This window comes from Lepidochelys kempii, chromosome 11 (genome assembly GCF_965140265.1).
Source record: "Lepidochelys kempii isolate rLepKem1 chromosome 11, rLepKem1.hap2, whole genome shotgun sequence".
NCBI classification, from domain to species: domain Eukaryota; kingdom Metazoa; phylum Chordata; order Testudines; family Cheloniidae; genus Lepidochelys; species Lepidochelys kempii.
The window spans coordinates 59,329,184-59,352,913 of record NC_133266.1 but is presented as its reverse complement, the minus strand read 5'-3'; the positions used below and the strand labels follow the sequence as shown (position 1 = coordinate 59,352,913).

At 42.8% G+C, this 23,730-nt stretch overlaps 1 protein-coding gene across 6 annotated transcripts in view; it reads left to right on the top strand.

The window, feature by feature from the left end:
* Positions 1 to 23,730, top strand: part of TRAK2 (trafficking kinesin protein 2) — a 70,807-nt gene that overhangs the window by 10,153 nt on the left and 36,924 nt on the right. For 2 of the 6 annotated variants that reach the window (XM_073306401.1, XM_073306399.1), the window contains exons 2-3: positions 16,162 to 16,492; positions 18,654 to 18,848. The exons of 2 other annotated variants lie outside the window; for them this stretch is intronic. In XM_073306401.1, coding sequence (XP_073162502.1) covers positions 16,456 to 16,492; positions 18,654 to 18,848 — 232 coding nt within the window. In that variant the 5' untranslated portion in view covers positions 16,162 to 16,455. Of the gene's footprint in view, positions 1 to 16,161; positions 16,493 to 16,864; positions 16,919 to 18,110; positions 18,285 to 18,653; positions 18,849 to 23,730 lie in introns of all 6 variants that reach the window. 2 more of the 6 variants (XM_073306402.1, XM_073306400.1) reach the window with 2 other exon arrangements.

The window sequence follows — 23,730 nt, the reverse complement described above, 5'->3', positions numbered from 1 at the left end:
CTTTCCTCATAAGTCATGTGCCCCAGGCCCTAATCATTTTCGTTGCCCTCTGCTGGTCTCTCTCCAATTTGTCCACGTCTTTTCTGTAGTGGGAGGCCCAAAACTGGATGCAGTGCTCCAGATTTGGCCTCACCAGTGCTGAACAGAGGGGAAAAATCACTTCCCTCGATCTGCTGGCAATGATTCTACTAATGCAGCCCAATATGCCGATAGCATCCTTGGCAACAGGAGCATACTGCTGACTCATATCCAATTTCTCTTCCACTGTAATACTCAGGTCTGTTTCTGCAGAACTGCCGCTTAGCCAGTCAGTCCCCAACATGTAGCAGTGCATGGGATTCTTCTAACCTTAGTGCGGGACTCTTCACTTGTGCTTGCTGAACCTCATCAGGTTTCTTTTGGCCTAATCCTCCAATTTGTCTAGGTCACTCTGGACCCTATCCCTACCTTATAGTGTATCTACCTCTCCCTCCAGCTTAGTGTTGTCCACAAACTTGCTGAGGGTGCAATCCATCCCATCATCCAGATCATTAATGAAGATGTTGAACAAAACCGGCCCCAGGACCATCCCCAGGGGCACTTCACTTGATACCGGCTGCCAACTAGACATCGAGCCATTGATCAGTACCTGTTGAACCCGACAATTTAGCCAGCTTTCTATCCACCTAATACTCCATTCATCGAATCCATACTTTTCTTAACTTGCTGTCAAGAATACTGTGGGAGACCATATCCAAAGCTTTGCTAAAGTCAAAGTATATTATGTCCATCGCTTTCCCCATATCCACAGAGCCAGTTATCTCATCGTAGAAGGCAATCAGGTTGGTCAGGCATGACTTGCTCTTGGTGAATCCGTGTTGACTGTTCCTGATCACCTTCCTCTCTTCTAACTGCTTCAAAATGGATTTCTTGAGGACCTGCTCCATGATTTTGCAGGGACTGAGGTGAGGCTGACCACTCTGTAGTTCCCTGGATTCTCCTTCTTCCCTTTTTTTAAAAATGAGCACTATATTTGCCTTTTTCCAATCGTACGGGACCTCCCCCCGATCACTACAAGTTTTCAAAGATAATGGCTAATGGCTCTGCAATCATATCAGCCAACGCCCTCAGGACCCTCGGATGCATTGCATCCAGCCCTATGGACTTGTGCATGTACTGCTTTTCTAAATAGTCCTTAACCAGTTTTTTCACCATTGAGGGCTGCTCCGCTCCTCCCTATACTGTGCTGCCCAGTGCAGTAGTCTGGAAGCTGACCTTGTTTGTGAAGACCGAGCCAAAAAGGGTCCTGGAAGGCCAATATTTTAGTCCTAAAATGTTAAAGGCCCTTTTTCCTACAAGCTGAGAAGGGGTTACCTCAGGTCAGTTAGGGACACCTGAATATAGTTAAGGGCTGCCTGAGACCTTTAAAACCCTATCCTCTGGGGTTAGAGAGAAACTGCTGTCAGACTAGTGGCAGCGGGGAAATAAACTTCTCCAGGATGAGAGGCTGTGCTCCTTCCCATAGGGGAAACAACCAAACCTGAGTGTCTGCTAGAGGAAGGACTGACACCATAGGGCAAACAGGACAATACCCTAGCCCAGCGAGGAGGCAGGGAAAGTTATACCCCTTTGGTTTTGAGTTTGTGAGACTGTTTCCTTTTTGTTTGGAGGATCAACCCTTAGGCCAACCCCAAGCCCTACCCTGAAAATATGGCCAAAGGAACACAGAAGGGGGAAGGCTAATACTGCCCAGAGTGGGGCTGATTTACCCTAGGCCCATCACCGCCAGCGGGGAGTGCTAAGTCTGGTAAGACGAAGGAGGTGCCTTGTCACACCATGTATACTTCCTTGGTGACATGCCCTCCTTCCATTTCCTGTATGTATCCCTTTTGGTTTTTAGATAGCTAAAAAGCTCCTTGTGCAGCCACAGTGGTCTCCTTTGGCTGTTCTTATCTTTTCTCTGCTTTGGAATAGCTTGAGTCTCTAGTGTTACATCTTTTAGGAAAAAACAGCCTCTTTTGACCCCTTTTCCTTCTAAGGGGTGTTTCCATGGGACCTTGCCTACTATTTCTCTGAGTCGGTTGAAATCCACGTTTCTTAAGTCCAGTGTTCTTGTTTTACTGTTCTCATGTCCTCCTTTCTGTAGGATCTTGAATTTTGTAAGATCATGATTACTTCTTCACATGTTCCCAGCCACCTTCATGTTCACAACTAATTCATCCCTGTTGGTCAAAACAAGATCCAAAATGGGATGACCCTCTAGTTGTTTTCTCAACTTTCTGAATCAGAAAGCTGTCCCCTACACATGCTGAGAATTTGCAGGACATACTATGTTTTTCTGCGATAGTCTTCCAACAAATAACAAAGAAGTTAATATCCTCCATTATTACTAGCTCGTGTGTTAGCTAATCTTGTTACTTACTTGTAGAATGACTTATCCACTTCCTTTTCCTGATTTGGTCGTCTATAATAGACCCTCCCTCCCCACATTATAAGACTGCTACTGTTCTTTTCCCTATTTATCCTCCTCCAGAGACTCTCGTAAGTCCTTTCCTGAAGACCTTATTAGGCTTTTCAGTTGTAATTTCAGCCTACCACTTAAGTCATAACATTGCTTAGGTGCTACAAATGATAACTGCAGCTTTTTTTCCCTCTGGGAATAGTTTATTTTAATAAAGTTTCACATTTGTGTCTCAAATGTATGTATTCCACTGAAGTATAACACACTGAGTACACACAGTGCTTTACAATGGACAGGATGCTTACCCAAGGATCTCAATCTAACTCAGAAAAATAAGATGCCTAGGATATTGGTAAGGCTGCGAGTCTGTCACAGATTCTATGACTTTTCTGGGATCTCTATGACTTCTGCAGCAGCAGGTGAGGCTGACCCCAGGGCTGCCTGAGCCCAGGGCCAGCCACACCAGCTGCTGCTCAGGAAGCCCTGGGCAGCTAGCCCCAGGGGCCGCCAGTGCAGCAGTGGTTCCAGGTGCAGCCCTGGAGCAGCAGTGGAGTCCCGGGCTGCCCTCTCCCGGAGCAGTGGAGGCCACACACACACACACCCCCCCCCCAGCGGCACCTTGTGGTCCCACCCCCCAGAGCAGCAGCTGTGCCCTGGCACCACCACCCCCTCCCAGAGTAGCTAAGATTTAGTCACGGGTATTTATAGTACAAGTCATGTACAAGTCACAGGCTGTGAATTTTTGTTTATTGCCCGTGACCTGTCCATAACTTTTACTAAAAATACCCATGACTAAATCTTCACCTTAGATATTGGTTACACCAGAGTCAAGAAGACCTAGTCAGTAAAAAGATTCTCCCTCATAGACTTCACAGAAGAAATGGATTTGAGAGGACAATTAATTGTCACATTGTAAGGAGAGGTTGGCGGGGAAGCAGGAACAAACCACAACACAAACTCAAAAGGTAATAGTTAGAGGAGTGAGGCCAGTATTAAAAGGAAGTGAAAGTAGAAATGTAGGGTGGGGCAGAGCTGTGTGGAGGTTTGAAGGTGAGGACAAGAGTTAGAACTTTGATTCAGAAAAAGAGGAAGCTAGTGAAGGGACTTGAAAAATTGGAGGGATGATATGGCTAGAGCAGTGAATGGTGATTAATTTAGCAGCAGTGTTTATAAGCTGGAGGAAGTAGGGGCAAGCTGTAGGAAAGCACCTCAGAAAGTGGGGTCCTGGTCCATGACTAGTTCTCATAGGTGTTACCCTAATACTACTAACAATAATAATAATAAGGCTGGAGAAGAAAGTTACAATGGTAGATGCAAGTCATGACCCGGTTTTAGCCGGTGAGCAGGAGAGTACAGGATGGATTTTTAACAGATAGTGGAAGAAATACTATAAAAACAAGTGAGAGTGTGGGGGGGTGTAAAATCGTGCGACCTCAGTTAAATGACATGCTTATTTTAAACAGTGTTTACTAGTGACGTATTTCTAGACTGGAAACGAACAGAGGGAAGAGCATCTTCGCAAGCAGGCTGGCTAACCTAGTGAGGAGGGCTTTAAACTAGGTTCACCGGGGGAAGGAGACCAAAGCCCTGAGGTAAGTGGGGAAGTGGGATCCCGGGAGGAGTCACGAGCAGGAGTGCATGAGAGGGGAGGGCTCCTGCCTCATACAGAGAAAGAGGGGCAATCAGCAGGTTACCTCAAGTGCCTATATGCAAATGCACGAAGCCTGGGAAACAAGCAGGGAGAACTGGAAGTCCTGGCACAGTCAAGGAATTATGATGTGATTGGAATAACAGAGACTTGGTGGGTTAACTCACATGACTGGAGTACTGTCATGGATGGATATAAGCTGTTCAGGAAGGACAGGCAGGGCAGAAAAGGTGGGGGAGTTGCACTGTATGTAAGAGAGCAGTATGACTGCTCAGAGCTCAAGTATGAAACTGCAGAAAAACCTGAGAGTCTCTGGATTAAGTTTAGAAGTGTGAGCAACCAGGGTGATGTCGTGGTGGGAGTCTACTGTAGACCACCAGACCAAGGGGATGAGGTGGATGAGGCTTTCTTCCGGCAACTCGCAGAAGTTACTAGATCGCAGGCCCTGGTTCTCATGGGAGACTTCAATCACCCTGATATCTGCTGGGAGAGCAATACAGCGGTGCACAGGCAATCCAGGAAGTTTTTGGAAAATGTAGGGGACAATTTCCTGGTGCAAGTGCTGGAGGAACCAAGTAGGGGCAGAGCTCTTCTTGACCTGCTGCTCACAAACCGGGAAGAATTAGTAGGGGAAGCAAAAGTGGATGGGAACCTGGGAGGCAGTGACCATGAAATGGTCGAGTTCAGGATCCTAACACAAGGAAGAAAGGAGAGCAGCAGAATACAGACCTGGACTTCAGAAAAGCAGACTTTGACTCCCTCAGGGAACTGATGGGCAAGATCCCCTGGGAGAATAACATGAGGGGGAAGGGAGTCCAGGAGAGCTGGCTGTATTTTAAAGAATCCTTATTGAGGTTAGAGGGACAAACCATCTCGATGTGTAGAAAGAATAGTAAATATGGCAGGCGACCAGCTTGGCTTAACAGTGAAATCCTTGCTGCTCTTAAATACAAAAAAGAAGCTTACAAGAAGTGGAAGATTGGACAAATGACCAGGGATGAGTATAAAAATATTGCTCAGGCTTGCAGGAGTGAAATCAGGAAGGCCAAATCACACCCGGAGTTGCAGCTAGCAAGAGATATTAAGAGTAACAAGAAGGGTTTCTTCAGGTATGTTAGCAACAAGAAGAAAGTCAAGGAAAGTGTGGGCCCCTTACTGAATGAGGGAGGCAACCTAGTGACAGAGGATGTGGAAAAAGCTAATGTACTCCATGCTTTTTTTGCCTCTATCTTCACGAACAAGGTCAGCTCCCAGACTACTGCACTGGGCAGCACAGCATGGGGAGAAGGTGACCAGCCCTCTGTGGAGAAAGAAGTGATTCGGGACTATTTAGAAAAGCTGGACGAGTACAAGTCCATGGGGCCGGATGCATTGCATCCGAGTGTGCTAAAGGAGTTGTCAGATGTGATTGCAGAGCCATTGGCCATTATCTTTGAAAACTCATGGCGATCAGGGGAGATCCCAGATGAGTGGAAAAAGACTAATGTAGTGCCCATTTTTAAAAAAGGGAAGGAGGAGGATCCTGGGAACTACAGGCCAGTCAGCCTCACCTCAGTCCCTGGAAAAATCATGGAGCAGGTCCTCAAGGAATCAATTCTGAAGCACTTAGAGGAGAGGAAAGTGATCAGGAACAGTCAGCATGGATTCACCAAGGGCAAGTCATGCCTGACTAATCTAATTGCCTTCTATGACGAGATAACTGGTTCTGTGGATGAAGGAGAAAGTGATGGACGTGTTGTTCCTTGACTTTAGCAAAGCTTTTGACACGGTCTCCCACAGTATTCTTGCCAGCAAGTTAAAGAAGTATGAGCTGGATGAATGGACTATAAGGTGGATAGAAAGCTGGCTAGATTGTCGGGCTCAACGGGTAGTGATCAATAGCTCCATGTCTAGTTGGCAGCCGGTATCAAGTGGAGTGCCCCAGGGGTCGGTTCTGGGGCTGGTTTTGTTCAATATCTTCATAAATGATCTGGAGGATGGTGTGGATTGCACCCTCAGCAAGTTTGCAGATGACACTAAACTGGGAGGAGTGGTAGATACGGTGGCAGGTAGGGATAGGATACAGAGGGACCTAGACAAATTGGAGGATTGGGCCAAAAGAAATCTGATGAGGTTCAACAAGGACAAGTGCAGAGTCCTGCAATTAGGACGGAAGAATCCAATGCACCGCTACAGAGTAGGGACCGAATGGCTCGGCAGCAGTTCTGCAGAAAAGGACCTAGGGGTTACAGTGGACGAGAAGTTGGATATGAGTCAATAGTGTGTCCTTGTTGCCAAGAAGACCAATGGCATTTTGGGATGTATAAGTAGGGGCATTGCCAGCAGATCGAGGGACGTGATCGTTCCCCTCTATTCAACATTGGTGAGGCCTCATCTGGAGTACTGTGTCCAGTTTTGGGCCCTACGCTACAAGAAGGATGTGGAAAAATTGGAAAGAGTCCAGCGGAGGACAACAAAAATGATTAGGGGACTAGAACACATGACTTATGAGGAGAGGCTGAGGGAACTGGGGATGTTTAGTCTTCTGAAGAGAAGAATGAGGGGGGATTTGATAGCTGCTTTCAACTACCTGAAAGGGGGTTCCAAAGAGGATGGCTCTAGACTGTTCTCAGTGGTAGCAGATGACAGAACAAGGAGTAATGGTCTCAAGTTGCAGTGGGGGAGATTTAGGTTGAATATTAGGAAAAGCTTTTTCATGATGGGGGTGGTGAAACACTGGAATGCGTTACCTAGGGAGGTGGTAGAATCTCCTTCCTTAGATATTTTTAAGGTCAGGCTTGACAAAGCCCTGGCTGGGATGATTTAGTCGGGGATCGGTCCTGCTTTGAGCAGGGGGTTGGACTAGATGACCTCCTGAGGTCCCTTCCAACCCTGTGATTCTATGATTTCAGCAGTAAAAAGTGACTGCAATTTTTTTTTTTATAATTTTGACAGATATCAGTATTAAACTGATCAAGGGCTCTTCAATGCAACATTCTGTACCTTTCTAGGTTAAAATGCTTTTGAAATATGTTGTAATTTCCAAGTAAACTTTTTTCAAAAAGTGAATTGTTTCTTTTTCTTTTCTTTTTTTTTAAAGTCCATAGCTGAAACAACTTCCCAGATTCCCCTCAAATTTTGACCAAAAAAATCTCCTCACACCACAGTTCACATGTGGAATTTGATCTATGAACAAGATTTTCTTGAGGACATGTGGGAATGTGGAAACAATTATTGAAGTTTGTTTCAAATGTTATAACTAGCATCTCTCCATAATACTTTTCAGAGCCTATTTTGTACTCAGTGCGACTTTTGTAAGAAATAGATTCTCACAAACAATATGAAGGTCCTTAAAAAGCTCACATATTGTAGATATTCATAAAGGGACATCATAAATGCTTGGTTTCAAAGACTGTTTCCAAAGGTTGGAGCTCATTCATTTAGGAAAAATGAGACACAGTGACGACCTCTAGATGGCACTGTCACATACATTTACCTAATGCTAGCTCTAAATGACAGCTGCATATGTAATCAAGACTAAAAACAAAAGCATAACAATCTTTTTTTTATAAGCTGTTCTCACAAAAATGAGTATTAAAAACAGTGGCTCATTTGCTTCCATATACAAATCAGTTTTCTGTGCTTTTTCCTTCCTGGGGGATACTTTGTGGGGAACAATCTGACAGTCACTTGTTTATGCTCGTATTAACTTGTCGCATTATTGCAGTGTTATAGACAGCATACAGTATGCAGGATTACTGTGGAGAGGCGCTAGGAGTACAGACTTTGGTTTATGCAGTCACATGTCAGGGTTACTGCACTATAAGGTGGGTAGAAAGCTGGCTAGATTGTCGGGCTCAACGGGTAGTGATCAATGGCTCCATGTCTAGTTGGCAGCCGGTGTCAAGTGGAGTGCCCCAGGGGTCGGTCCTGGGGCCGGTTTTGTTCAATATCTTCATAAATGATATGGAGGATGGTGTGGATTGCACTCTCAGCAAATTTGCGGATGATACTAAACTGGGAGGAGTGGTGGATACGCTGGAGGGGAGGGATAGGATACAGAAGGACCTAGACAAATTGGAGGATTGGGCCAAAAGAAATCTGATGAGGTTCAATAAGGATAAGTGTAGGGTCCTGCACTTAGGACGAAAGAACCCAATGCACAGCTACAGACTAGGGACCGAATGGCTAGGCAGCAGTTCTGCGGAAAAGGACCTAGGGGTGACAGTGGACGAGAAGCTGGATATGAGTCAGCAGTGTGCCCTTGTTGCCAAGAAGGCCAATGGCATTTTGGGATGTATAAGTAGGGGCATAGCGAGCAGATCGAGGGACGTGATCGTTCCCCTCTATTCGACATTGGTGAGGCCTCATCTGGAGTACTGTGTCCAGTTTTGGGCCCCACACTTCAAGAAGGATGTGGATAAATTGGAGAGAGTCCAGCGAAGGGCAATAAAAATGATTAGGGGTCTAGAACACATGACTTATGAGGAGAGGCTGAGGGAGCTGGGATTGTTTAGCCTGCAGAAGAGAAGAATGAGGGGGGATTTGATAGCTGCTTTCAACTACCTGAAAGGGGGTTCCAAAGAGGATGGCTCTAGACTGTTCTCAATGGTAGCAGATTACAGAATGAGGAGTAATGGTCTCAAGTTGCAGTGGGGGAGGTTTAGATTGGATATTAGGAAAAACTTTTTCAGTAGGAGGGTGGTGAAACACTGGAATGCGTTACCTAGGGAGGTGGAATAATCTCCTTCCTTAGAGGTTTTTAAGGTCAGGCTTGACAAAGCCCTGGCTGGGATGATTTAACTGGGAATTGGTCCTGCTTCGAGCAGGGGGTTGGACTAGATGACCTTCTGGGGTCCCTTCCAACCCTGATATTCTATGATTCTATGATTCTATACTTTATGAATGAGCTTGTAATTCTAAATGGATTTGTTACTAGCTTCAGGGTTTATCAGAATTCAGAACTAGCAGTTGTATTGGTCTGTTCTTAGAACTAACCATGGCTGGTATAAGACTAAATTTGTTCCTTTAGCAGCATTTCTGAAGCGATTGGGGCATGACTGGGAAGGGGTCATGGGTCAGAACTCTGACAGCCAATGAAAGCGGTGTTGTTTGCTTGGCTTTTAAAAGTTTCTGCAGTTTGAAGTCTTCCCTCTTTTACTAACTCTTTGGTGGAAGGAAACTCTGCTTAGAGATTTCAAAGCATTTAGATGTATATTTACACATAATATGGCAGTAAAGAAGCTGCGTTCAGCCCAGCTGGCTAGACGGTGCTTGTGCAGTACAGACCTGTTTACATGCGGATGTTGGGAATCAAACCATCACAACCTCGTGTTAACAGACCACGGGTTAAGAGGACCATGCTGAAAAAATGTCTACGATTCACTTAGAAAAAAACACCATTATTTTCTGCTTTTTCTGGCTCTCACCCCTTTTTCTTTATGAAGTCTGTCATTCACCGCAGATGAATGATTTCGATATTTTCCGCATTTTTCTCCTCCATAAATCTTATAACAGTTTCTACAGCACGAAGGGCTTCTGTGGGCGAAATTTTGACCTTTTCAACGACATCATCGCCATCACTTTTGTGGTCCGACGTAGCCTCATAGCCCATTAATATTTCTTCCTCGGACAGAAATTCTGAAGTCGGGCAATCTTCATCCATCTCTAGCTGCTAGGTAATGATTTCTGGTGACGTATCCAAACTAAAATCTTTTATCATTTGAAAGAGAAGTTTACCCTTATCCTCTTTTGTCTGTGTGCGTGTTTGTAGGACGTCGTCTTCCAAAAATCCTTCAAAGTCTGGCTCTGAATCAGTGCCACTGCTGGAGTTTTCCGAGTCTGAGCCGTCTTTGGCAGAAAAGGCATCACTGAGAGCCTTCATCCAGCAGTTTTCAATGGACTTTTGTTTTACTCTGTCCCAAGCTTTTTTAACTAAATAAATAATTTCCTTCATGTTTAACTGTTTCAGGAATTTGGAAATGCCTGAAGACGTGCATGACACAATCACCGAAATCCGCTCCAGTCAATAATTGTTTTTAAAATTCTGAATAATGCCCTGGTCTAAAGATTGAATTTTTGATGTGGTGTTGAATGGTAGGTATAGCACTTGAATTTTTCCATTGCTCGATACCAGTTGTTCGGCTGGAGGATGGGCTGGACAATTGTCAAGTAGCAAAAGTGCTTTTGCTTCGAGTTTCTTCGACCGCAGACGCTTACGAACAGCTGGAACACAGCTGTTATGGAACTAGTCGTCGAAAATGTGTCTCGTCATCCAAGCATTTTTGCTGTTAGCGTATATATTATATTAGGCCTACGGTTAAAATTTTCTAATGTAGTGTATATATATTACTATATAACTACTATATACTGTATTATATATCTCTCTAGCGTGACAATGACTAAGCGTGCACGATACGTCTTTACCAATATCGGTAAAGACATACAACACATTTCTGCTCCATACTTCCTGTCAATTTCTACGTCAGTGAGTTATTGAGCAAATCTGTAGCACTACGTAGCAAGTTCCTGTACCGCGTGTTAACAAGTCTCGCATGTTAAATAGGTAGCACTGGGGGGCATGGCGCTACCGTGCGTTAAGCGGATTCACGCGTAAACGGGTCTGTACTGTAGTGATCTATATTACCCTGGAGGAGGGCAGAGTAGTGTATATGAAAGGGATATGTACGCATTGTGAAAGCGTAAGTGCGGCCTGGGTGCTCTTGCTGCCTATATTTCTTGATGTGTCTGTATTCTCCATAACTAGAAAGGCCGTAGGGTGGAATTGTTTTACAGGAGGTAGTGGCAGATGGTGGCTATGTAGGATTGGGGAAAACAAACACTAAAAAGTGGTGGCAAAAAAATGGAGAAATCAAGTATTTAGATTTAAATACAAATTGTCACAGTGTACTGAGACTAAAACTAATTCAAACCCTGTGGATTTTCTGTAAGTGACTTGTAAATGGGGAAAACAGATTTATGTCCTCATTACTATTTCTACATTTGGTTTATATAAAGAAGGCTTGAAAGGTTTTCTCCTTTTTATTATTTTTTAAGTTGGAACAATTAGATCTTGTGTAGCCTGATGGGGGAATAAAAATTAGTATTACTGATACCAAGCATGTGAGATTTGATTAATTGAAAACTGAAATGGCTTTATATTTTGATTGTTATATTCATTGTTTCTTTTCTTAACACCTATTTATCTATTTGATGAGGGGAGGGAGGGGAATCTTTAAGGATTCAAAACACCCTTTTATTTAAGATTTGATACTACACATCTGAGTCATTCAAAAGAACTCCTACACAGGGAAGACGACTTGATAGTCCTAAAATGGAAAATCTTGTGAGGGGAAAATCTTTCAGGCTGGCTTAAATAATAAAGAAGCCATAAATGGGCACAAATCCCTTCTCCCTTCCCTTTCTTTGCAATTTACCTTCAACAAATGCTTTATTTTTTTATTAAACATACAAGTACATTCCAAGAAGCTGGAGAGCAGAAGCCACACTCATAACAACTTGGACAGTTCTCTCCAGCAACTCCCTCTTCTCGTTAAAGCAGTTCTGATTAGCATCAGGTGCAAGCTTAAATAAATAAGTTTGCTCCCTGTTTCACCCCAGGCACCTCTACCCAATAGGAGCAAAGCAGGCCCCTAATGTTCCAATAAACTTGCATGTGACAAGCCAAGGTAGTTAATGCTTTGTTATCCAAAGCTGAAGTCACTGCTTTAACCGTGGCAGCAGTTTTGAAAGAGCTATCAATAATTTTCTGCTAAAAATCAGTGCTTTTTGAAAAGTGTCACAAATTGTTGTAGTAACCAATATGTGTTCAGCCTACTATAATTTTGTTTCAAAGTCAAAATACAGACTTTTAATTGGACACAAAGTAATTCATGGCAAGAACAAATTAACTCTAACAGTGTTTAGGTCTCTATTAATTATCTTGAACCTATGAGCACTGCTTGGGAGTTGATAGTTGGGGCCAAAGGGAGATGTGTTGGCAGTTTCTCTTAGAGCAGGATCACTCTGCTGACAACTACACATAAGGCCCAGTCTTGCAGACCTTGGTGATGTGAGTAGTGCCAATGAGTTGAATGAGACTACTCATAAGTGAATGTTACAAGATCTGGTCAAAGTTTGGGGAATTTTTTAGGGGCAGGTAAACTACTTGCTGCAAAATCTGTATATTTGGGTATTTCAGGCTAATAGCTGAGTTAGGATCCATGGCGAGTTTGAAGTTGGTGTGTTTGTTTTAAATCAAAAAGGCCAAACTTCATGCAGCAGAGAAAATGTAGTGGACCGTTTTGAAGCATTTGATGAATAATGTTGCTCAGTTAGTGAAAAAAACATTTTATCTTAGTCTCTTCAAGTAGGTTATACATATTGTAGGAGTTCAGCTTGGCTTTTTGTGGTACTGAACATGCAGGTGACACTTCTAGCAGTGTTGAGCCTATTCTCAGTTCACAACATCCTCTGGAAAAGAGTTCCACAGGTTGACTGTGGGTTGTGTGAAGAAGTACTTCCTTTTATTTGTGTTAAACCTGCTGTCGAAAATTTCATTTGGTGACTCCTAATTTTTGTGTTATGAGAAGTAAAACACACTTCCTTATTTCCTTTCTCCACACCAGTCATGATTTTATAGACCTCAATCATGTTCTTCCCCCCCGCTTAGTCATCTCTTTACCAAACTGAAAAGTTCCAATCTTATTAATCTCTCCTCATACAGAAGCTGTTCCATACCCTGAATCATTTTTTTTCCCCTTTTTGAACCTTTTCCAGTTCCAATATACCTTTTTTGAGATGGGACGGGCCAACAGAATTCATGATGATGATTTATGGAAACAAGTAAAGTAAGGAGGATCAAACTGCAGGAATCGAGCAAGCCTTGGGATATCACTTTGCAAATGAGCTAAGAGTCGAGGTCTCTTAAAAAAGCTGTACTCTAGAGACCATAACAGCTATCAATTGCTATTATACAGTAGAGCAAAAAGATGCCTCAAGCAAAACTGATTGTAATATAAAATACATCTATTTATAATGCAAATAGGTCAAAAGTTTAGTCTCAAATGTAATTTAAAAAATTAGCAATCAGGCAAGAAATGTTTCAGAGTAGCAGCCGTGTTAGTCTGTATTCGCAAAAAGAAAAGGAGTACTAGTGGCACCTTAGAGACTAACCAATTTATTTGAGCATAAGCTTTCGTGAGCTACAGCTCACTTCATCGGATGCATTCAATGGAAAATACAGTGAGGAGATTTATATACACACAGAACATGAAAAAATGGGTGTTATCATACACACTGTAAGGAGAGTGATCACTTAAGATGAGCTATTACCAGCAGGAGAGCGGGGGGAGAAAACCTTTTGTAGTGATAATCAAGGTGGGCCATTTCCAGCAGTTAATAGGAACTTCCGAGGAGCAGTGGGGGTGGGGATAAACATGGGGAAATAGTTTTACTTTGTGTAATGACACATCCACTCCCAGTCTCTATTCAAGCCTAAGTTAATTGTATCCAGTTTGCAAATTAATTCCAATTCAGCAGTCTCTCGTTGGAGTCTGTTTTTTAAGTTTTTTGTTGTCATATTGCGACCTTTAGGTCTGAAATCGAGTGACCAGAGAGATTGAAGTGTTCTCCGACTGGTTTATGAATGTTATAATTCTTGACATCTGATTTGTGTCCATTTATTCTTTTATGTAGAGACTGTCCAGTTTGACCAATGTACATGGCAGAGGGGCATTGCTGGCACATGATGGCATATATCACATTGGTAGATGTGCAGGTGAACGAGCCTCTGATAGTGTGGCTGATGTTATTAGGCCCTATGATGATGTCCCCTGAATAGATATGTGGGCACAGTTGGCAACAGGCTTTGTTGCAAGGATAGGTTCCTGGGTTAGTGGTTCTGTTGTGTGGTATGTGGTTGCTGGTGAGTATTTGCTTCAGGTTGGGGGGCTGTCTGTAGGCAAGGACTGGCCTGTCTCCCAAGATTTGTGAGAGTGGTGGGTCGTCCTTCAGAAATGGCCATCTTGATGGTCTAATGTGAAATAAATGAAGGAATTGCCTCATGAGTTGAGTACACAGGAAATCTGAGACTTTCAGTGGTTTTTAAGTGGCATTTCTGTTGAGTTAATGTAACAGCCATGTTTTTAAAAATATACCTTTTCAAAACATTTTAAAGTCTCGCACCCTTAATGCAGTCAGCTCGCTAAGCAATCAAATCAGTGCTGCAAAAGACCTATTATGGATATCGTCTAGTCCAGGGGTTCTCAAACTTAATTGCACTGCGACCCCCTTCTGACAACAAAAATTATGACATGACCCCAGGAGGGGGGACTGAAGCCTGAGTCCACCCTAAGCTCTGCCGCCCCAGGTGTGGGCGGGGGTCAAAGCCAAAGCCTGAGCTCCAGTGGCCTGGATGGGGGGCCAAAGACTAAGCCCAAGGACTTCAGCCCCAGGCAGGGGGCCTGTAACTCAAGCCCCACCACCTAGGGTAGAAGCTCTTGGGCTTGGGCTTTGGCCTTGGGTAGTGGAGCTCAGGCTTTGGCCCTGGGCCCCAGCAAGTCTAAGTCAGCCCTGGAGACCCATTAAAATGGGGTCACAACCCACTTTGGGGTCCGGACCCACAGTTTGAGAACCACTGGTCTAGTCCATCTCCTGGTATTGCAGAATGTTCTATAAATCGTATTTTATATATGATACTAGGCTTCCTTCTGCAACCTATTTAAATGACAGCCTCCATGAAATAAGACACCAGCACTAATCCCAGCTATGGAAATACTGAAAAGTGATAGGCACTTCTGAAATCTACCTAGAAAATTAACTGATGATGATTTTATTAAGTAAATATCTGCAGTAATAGATAATAACTGAGATTATATTATTATTATTATTATTATATTTTAAAGCAGCTAATACCTGTGTCTCTTTTCCTAAAAACAGGAGAGATCACAAGGCATGTATCAGCAAAAAAACAGGAGTACTTGTGGCATCTTAGAGACTAACACATTTATTAGAGCATAAGCTGACAAGTCTGAATCAACCTCAATGGATGAAGGTCCTTTCTTGGTCCGCAGCCAAATTCTACAGATGGAGGAAATGGCATACTCCCTTTAGGAAGTTTCTGCATTGTCTGTTCTGATCCTGCCAAAGGAGATGATACTGTGAGAACAAGTCAAATCTGTGGTAGAAAATGGGAGACTTTGCTTTTTAGGTTTCAGAGTAGCAGCTGTGTTAGTCTGTATTTGCAGAAAGAAAAGGAGTACTTGTGGCACCTTAGAGACTAACAAATTTATTTATTTGTTATAAGGTGCCACAAGTACTCCTTTTCTTTTTGCTTTTTAGATTTCCTCATTCTTGAAACTTATCTACAACTTCAATAAAATTTCAGGTTGCTGAAGTTAGCAAAAGATCTTAGATGCAGAGACCTTTTTATCCCCCGCTTTTTGAGTTAGACTCTATCATCTATCACTATTTTTGTAATTTTGCATGTTAAATTAGCAGTCCTGGCTAGAGGACAGCAAAAGCTTGGCTTCCTTAAACTGTTCTAGCATTTCACTTCAATCTTAAACTAACATCACTTCTATTTTAGTCCTGGGCTGCTGAGCAGGCACAACCAGTTGTGTGAGATTTTTATGGTAAACCATTATGTGATTTTCCTGTTAGGCACACACTTGATTTTTTTCCCTTTAAAATAATTTTACTAGAGAGCAGAGTCATACAGCTTTGTGTTTGTTAGTGTTGTTTTGATTTCTCTAACGAGATGACTAAGTCCTGCCCGTTAGAAACCATTACTGTACTTGAAAAATAATTTAAACCCCTTTGTCTATGAGGCTGCAGGAAATCTACTTAGCTGAAGCAGCCATGGTTTAGGGCAAAGGAGACTGTCCTACAGCAGTGAACAACCCTGTCATGCATTAAATATTGTATTGGTGGAAGGGGAATGAGTAGACAGCAATAGATGAGAATTGTGAGTTACTAAAACTGAGATTTACTATTTTTGTAGAGAATTTTGGTTTGGTTTTGTTTCATTTCATGCTGCTCTTTGCATGTAATATATAAATTACAATCCAACATATTCCATGTCTTTGATTTCTAGATGATGGCTGATCTAAGAGAAACCATCACATGAAGCTTGCACAGTATATCATATAAAAATTTTAGTGATCTGTACCTCAGATGAAATATCAAGTGTCAGACGAGGCAATAGGAGACCAAGAATATAACCCAGCCTGTAGAAGTGAGTTAAGAAAATCAGAGTAATTAATGCCCAGGTAGCTTGATGGCTCTCACTTCAAACCAAAGTCATCCTTCAACCAAAGCAAGAAAGGGACCATGCACAACCTGAACACAGAATGCCATTCCTAAATAACTGAAGAGTGAAGAAACCCTCATGAATATCGACCACAGCGATCCGGAGAGCATCACTGGTAAGTTGGAAGGGCAGCTCGAGTCTGAACCACAAATTCATGGAGTATTTTCAGTGCAGCTAGCCTGAAGACCCTGATCTCAGCTTCAAATTGTGTGCAGCGCTTATCCAGTGGTGCACATGAACAAGAATAGTAGATCCTTCATAAACTAAATTAATTCATTCCCCACCCCTCCAAACCATCCATTATTATATTTTTCTCACCACATAAAACTTTTCTCCAGTAGATAAATGTTTGTTCTTATCAGGGATGGAATGAATGAGTGTTGGAGACCCCAAGTGATTTTTAAAGGACTGATGGGAATTGACAGAAAAAGAAAGATGTGGCTTCAAATGTGATAGTTGAAGCTGTAAAAATACTTTATATTTTCAGGTAAAAAGCCTGACCATAATCCAGGCCACTGCTGCCTCTCCCTTCCCATTCATGGTGAGTGGAGAATTGAAGCCAAGTTCCTTCCTTCCTCTTGGATCTCTTTGCTGTAACTTATTCAGACTCCCCCGAATTCTGTGCCTTTTTTTCATATGTGTAACCCAAAGGAGCTTGTGCCTCAGAAATGCCAGAGTTCACGGATATAACTTTGAGGTTTATAAAAAATGCACGGTGGGGTATAAATACAGCCCTTCAGTGGACAGCCTGTGGAGGGGTGTCCAATATGTGGCCCTTAAGGCAGACTGTCCCTGAGAAGAAAACTTGTATTTGATTATGAATTGAAAATGTGTACCCTCAGTTATGTATGCCCTGTGACTTATAAACTGACACGTTTGAATCAGGCCTGCCACCATGGAGGAGGGAGTTCAGGGGCACTGCCTCCCAGTGCCTCCACTGTAACTCCAGGAGAAGTCCTGTTAAGACCTGGGAGTACTCTGTGCTGCTGTTGTCTCTTGCCTGCTGCTGCTGGCCACCTGCTGCTTGGAGGGATGGGAGGAGAGTGTAGCAAAAGCTGCTCCATTGCCTGCTTCCCTGCTGGGCTGTGAGAACCCTAGGAGGAGCAGGACAGGAACTTGATTGGCTGTGCCTCAGTTCAAGCTAGTGCCTGGCAAAAGATGGCTGTCCTCCCCCACACAGGACAACCCGGGAGAGTTGAAAAAGAAAAACTAAAAAACAGCAACCAGTTACAGCTCCTTGATTCTCTGCATTAGCTGGGTATGGTCCCCAAAGGACCTTACACCAGTTAGAGATAGACAGAGAGGGGAAATGCTAAAAGTCTGCTGAGGATTCTCCCTGCCCAGAGGTCAGACCCAATTAAGCTGACACCTGCTCTCCTGGGCAGGGAGAATCCTCAGCAGGCTTCTGGCATTTCCCCTCTCTTGAACAGTGCAAAGGGACCAGACAATCTGTCCCTATGTGTTGATTGTGTCCCTTTTGAAATACATTTGGCACTCAGGCTGAAATACATCTGGCACTCTGAACTAGGTGTACTAGTGCTTTAAATGATCGTATCTAAATGTAATATACTACTAGGTGTTTTCCTTTCATTTTGCTATTGGTAGAATACAACGGTAGAATTAGAAACTGCCCTCCATTTTGGGGGGTGAGGAGGAGTCACTCCACGTGTTCACTCCAATCCATAACATTTTTCATGGTTCAAAAACTTAGCCTTTTTTTTTTTTTTAAATAGATGAAATGTATTCTACCATTAGGGTGTCACAGAAGGGATGTGCGTCACTAAACTGAGAGAGAAACCAAAAGGCAAGAAAAAAGTGTGGTTGAATTGAAAGGCGCAAGAGGATATTCAAGACAAACCGATTTCCTTCAGAAACGTGAAATGCAAGCAGAGTAAAGCCTACAGAAGGTAGTACAGCCTAAAGCAAGTAATATGTAACCTGGAAGTTAGGAGAGCTGTGATGGCCTTTGAGAGCTAGTAGCGAGACTTAAAAACAAATAACACTTCAGTGTGTCAGAGCCAGGAAGCCTATGAGAATGAGAGAGTCTGCTAGAGTCACTAGAAGTAAAGGGATCAATTAAGGAGAATAAGGATTTTGCAAATACTAATATTAAAAAAATCACACTACTAGTGCAAATTCATTTGCTGGTCAAAGTGAAATATCCTTGTGTAATCCCTCCTATGTAGAACAATTCTTTTCAAACCCGTGGGTTTTTAAAATAGCAGATTTAATAGTAATGTGCGTGCTTTGGTTTCATGGCACATGTTCATCTTCAGATGGCTGCTCCAGTGAGGACTTTCCTGAAGTAGAATTGGTGAACATGTTGGAAGAACAGCTACCACAGTATAAGCTACGAGTGGACACTCTGTATCCATATGACAACCAAGACGGGCTCCAGGCCCCATCCTGCTATAGCCATGTCCCCCAAACCATCTCTCCTGTCCTTGCTGAGGAGACCTTCCGTTATATGAGTGAGTATTTCTGGTCATCATGGAGATCTTTGCATCATGTGAAATGAAGTCATTAAAGTGACTAAAAAGTACTCTATTACTGAAAGATTCAAAGCATTGTGAACACAGGCAAAGCAAAAAGCTCTGTTCACCGGGAAATGTTTCTAATTTACTGTTCCAAGCAGCTAGAGTCTGTGCGCAAGCAGTAAAGGGTCTTGCTGTAATGCTCTGTGGGTCATAGGTATAGTCCTGTTTTATTGCAGTTGAAGTCCTTTGGGCTTCATGGAGAAATTGGGAGCAGAAACAGTGTTAGTGCATGTGGTTCCCTACGTATGATGATTGGAAACCTGGAATATACCAGATATTGCTCAGTGTCATGCATAATTTGTCCCAGTTATAACTTGTTTTCTAATCATTTTTGTTTTAAAATATATGGCTATTGTGACAAAGTTCCTCCTCTACCTTGGTGGGTCTTGCGCTTATTGGTGGACTTGCTCATCTCGGAGATTCACGGCAGCCCTCAGTTTGGCCATTTTCATGAACCCACAGTCCAGGTCAACTCCTCCTGTGTCGGACCAGGAGTTGGGAGGTTTGGGGGGAACCCAGGCCCGCCCTCTACTCCGGGTCCCAGCCCTGGGCCCTGTGGAATGCAGCTGTCTAGAGTGCCTCCTGGAATGCGACAGCTACAACTCCCTGGCTGCTTCCCCATGGCCTCCTCCCAACACCTTCTTTATCCTCACCATAGGACCGTCCTCCTGGTGTCTGATAATGCTTGTCATCCTCAGTCCTCCAACAGTACATGTTCTCACTCTCAGCTCCTAGTGCCTCTTGCTCCCAGCTCCTCACACGCGCACCAAAAACTGAAGAGAGCTCCTTTTTAAACCCAGGTGCCCTGATTAGCCTGCCTTAATTGATTCTAGCAGCAGCTTGATTGGCTGCAGGTGTTCTAATCAACCTGTCTGTCTTAATTGTTTCCAGAAGGTTCCTGATTGTTCTGGAACCTTCCCTGTTACCTTACCCAGGGAAAAGGGACCTACTTAACCTGGGGCTAATATATCTGCCTTCTATTACTCTCCTATAGCCATCTGGCCCGACCTGTCACACTATGTAAACACAAATGTGAAGAGACGAGATAAGAACAACCTAAAACCCACCTTTTCTTAATAAAGAAGTTTTACTTTTTTTAAAAAAAAGTGAACTGTTATTGTTATAAAGCAATTGGATCAGCCAATATAACTAAAGAGATGCTGTCAAATTAAAACTCATATTTAAAAAAAATCTTTACCTGTGATCATTAACATTTTAAGATTAGGGAAACCTAATTTTATTAAAAAGCCCAAAAACACTAATGCTTGGTATTGCTCTGAGCATTTCTGTCAGATTGGCTAATGAAAACAGATTAGTCAGTTTTACTTTTGTATGTAGGCAGTTTGACTTTGATTCTTGTGTAATAGCTCTGACCTGAGATATTTTGGATTGCAATCACTATAAGGCGACATTTAAATCCACATCACTGTTTCCATTGAAATTTGAAACAAAAGTATAGTTATAATATTTCTGCTTTAGTCTGGTAAAACCTTGTTTTTACCAAAGCTAATTTTTAGCCTAAATCATCTTGGTGTGGTGTCCTTTTTAAATTAATGTATACTTTAATGTTCACCGTATAAATATATTGTCATGTTCACTGTCAGGAAAAACGTTTTTAGAGAACTTTTATTACATAAAACATTTGTATCCTATAGGATGTGTTAGGTTGAGAAATAAGTAGAACATGGCATTGGTTAAGTTAGGCTATGTACTATATAGAGGAGTATGGGAAACTGAGTTTGTTAGTTTAAGTAAAAGTTAGCGATAAGTTGGAGACAGTAAGATAGGAAAATTTAATTTAGCAAGGAAACGACCCAGGCTTACGTTGTGGCTGTGTTTCTGATTATAACTGGTTCTAGCAGAGTTTTTAATGAGCGTTTAGAGAATTTTGAATATTTTATTAAAATGCTATCTGTACTGATAGCATGGAAGGATATTGGTGCAGATGTTAATTTAAATTATGTGTAATGTAAAGAGCCAATGAAAAGGTGGTGGAAATTAGAATATTGTTAGGGCCTTCCCAAATTCACGACCATGAAAAACACATCAAGGACCATGAAATCTGGTCTCCCCCCATGAAATCTGGTCTTTTATGTGCTTTTACCCTATACTATACAGATTTCACGGGGGAAGACCAGCGTATCTCAAACGGGGGTCCCGACCCAAAAGGGAGTTGCAGGGGGGGGGGTCACAAGGTTATTTTAGGGGGGTGTCACGATATTGCTACCCTTACTTCTGCACTGCCTTCAGAGTTGGGAGGCCTGAGAGTGGCGGCTGTTGTTTGGGCACCCAGCACTGAGGGCAGTGCTGCCGCCAGCAGCAGCACAGAAGTAAAGGTAGCAGTACCACAACCCCCCTACAATAACCTGGCAACACCTCACCACCCACACAAATCCTTTGTGGGTCAAGACCCTTACAATTACAACACCATAAAATTTCAGATTTTAATAGCTGAAATCATGAAATTTATTATTTTAAAAATCCTCAGACTGTGAAATTGACCAAAATGGACTGTGAATTTGGTAGTGCACTAAATATAGGTATTATAATAGTTAGGTTTAGTGTTAATTAGTATTAAAATGGAATATAACGGGAGTAGCCTTGCTAAATTGTGGAGAGTGCAAATTAACACCAAAAGGTACCATTAGGTTACAGGATTATAAGGCTATACTTCATTCTGTTGTCAATGGTCTGATCACCCAATGATGTACCATTCCATCTTTGAATGTGAGTATAATTGTTGCATCAGTGTAAATGGTTAATTGTATGCCTGTTTTGCTTAATTAATCATTTTTCCCTTAAATAAAGTTTGGTTCTATCATTCAAAGTGTCCTCTACTAAGTTAAATTGTCTCTAATCTACCTAGAGGCTTGCACCTGAAAACTAACTTCGGTTGAGTGCATTCTTAGCTTTAACAATATAACCTTAATTGAGAACATTTAAAAGTCAAGGTTTGATATCATAATACCATCTTTTACAAATAAATTACTAGATGAACTGAAATGGAAGCACTTTATACATTTAGACTTGATAGGCTTTCAAGTAAGCAGCAAAGTAGTTGGAACATAAAAATTAAATTCACTGTTGATCGTGGCTGCTACCCCATAACTCGAGGTTATTATAGAGAGAGAAACTGAGGTTTTATTGAATCTTTCAAGTCACAAATCCTCAGCAGTCAGTTCATGAAGGTATTAACCTGAAATATTCTTAATGAGATTCCAAAATGCTGAAGCCATGAGAATGATAGTTCATGCTTTGGGTAAAGTTATACTGCTGTGTATCATTTCCCCTCCACCTCAGCTAGAATTGAAAAAACTGATATTTCTTCTGCAGGGTAACAGTGTCTAAGCAGTGTAGGTAGGCATAGACTCCCTAGACCCACAGGTGTAAATCACAGCGTTGTCCTGGAGCTTTACACCTCTGAAATAGAAAAACTGGCTACCAGGGAGTTCCAGGGGTTAAAGTCTTTCAAATGAAAACAAAGTTGCTATCTACTCTATGTGAACCTTAATGATCCTGTGGCCATTTTTGTAAGAGTAAGGGTGTGCCCCAATGCCTTCTGCAAAAATGTCCATTCTTAGCATGCTGTGTAGTAGTTTATTGAATGCCAGTTCATTGCCACCCTCCACCTCAGAGGTGGCTGCATTTCACTGCTGCTTTGTTTGTGTAGGGCCTGATGATATGAGATACTGAACAACCTCTTTTCCTATTTGTTGTTCAGAAATAAGGGTGCTTAGTATCTTGCAGGACTGGACTCACATGTGAAGTGCTTTGGGATTCTTTGTTGTAAAAGATTCCCTGCAAATGGCAAATATTTTTTAACTGCAGTAAGAATCCGATCAGCATTGATCATTTCACATGCTGGAAAGGCAGACAAATTCAGTGACTATCAATTGGTTATGTTCTCATTAAGGCTGTAAAATTAATCGTGATTAATCGCACGAGTAAACAATAATAGAATACCATTTATTAAATATTTTGGATATTTTCTACATTTTCAAATACATTGATTTCAATTACAACACAGAATACAAAGTGTACAGTGCTCAATTTATATTTATTTTGATTACAAATATTTTTACTGTAAAAAACAAAAGAAATAGTATTTTTCAATTCACCTAATACAAGTACTGTAGTGCAATCTCTTTATCATGAAAGTTGAACTTACAAATGTAGAATTATGTACAAAAAATAACTGCATTCAAAAACAAAACAATCTAAAACATTAGAGCAAGGGTGGGCAAACTATGGCCCGCGGGCCACATCCGGTCCACCAGCCGATTTAATCTGACCTCGAGCTCCCTCTGGGGAGTGGGGTCTGGGGCTTGCCCTGCTCCCGTGCTCCAGCCAGGGAGTGGGGTCAGGAGCTGCTCCATGCGCACATGCCGCAGCTCCGCACACCTCCCGGAAGCAGCGTCACATCCCCCTACTGCTCCTACCCATAGGAGCAGCCAGGGGGTTCTGCACGCTGCCCCCGCCCCAAGTGTCGCCCCTGCAGCTCCCATTGGCCAGGAACTGCAGCCAATGGGAGCTGCATGGGCGGCACCTGCGGACGGGTCCACGTGCAGAGCTGCCTGGCTGCGGCTCCACCTAGAAGCCGGAGGGGAGACAAGTGTCTGCTTCTGGGAGCTGCTTGAGTTAAGTGCCGCCTGGAGCCTGCACCCCTGAGCTCCTCCCGTGCCCCGATCTCCTTCCCCAGCCCCCTCCCACACTCCGAACCCCTCGGTCCCAGTCTGGAGCACCCTCTTACAACCCAAACCTCTCATCCCCAGCCAGAGCCCTCACCCCCACCTGCACCCTAACCCCGATTTTGTGA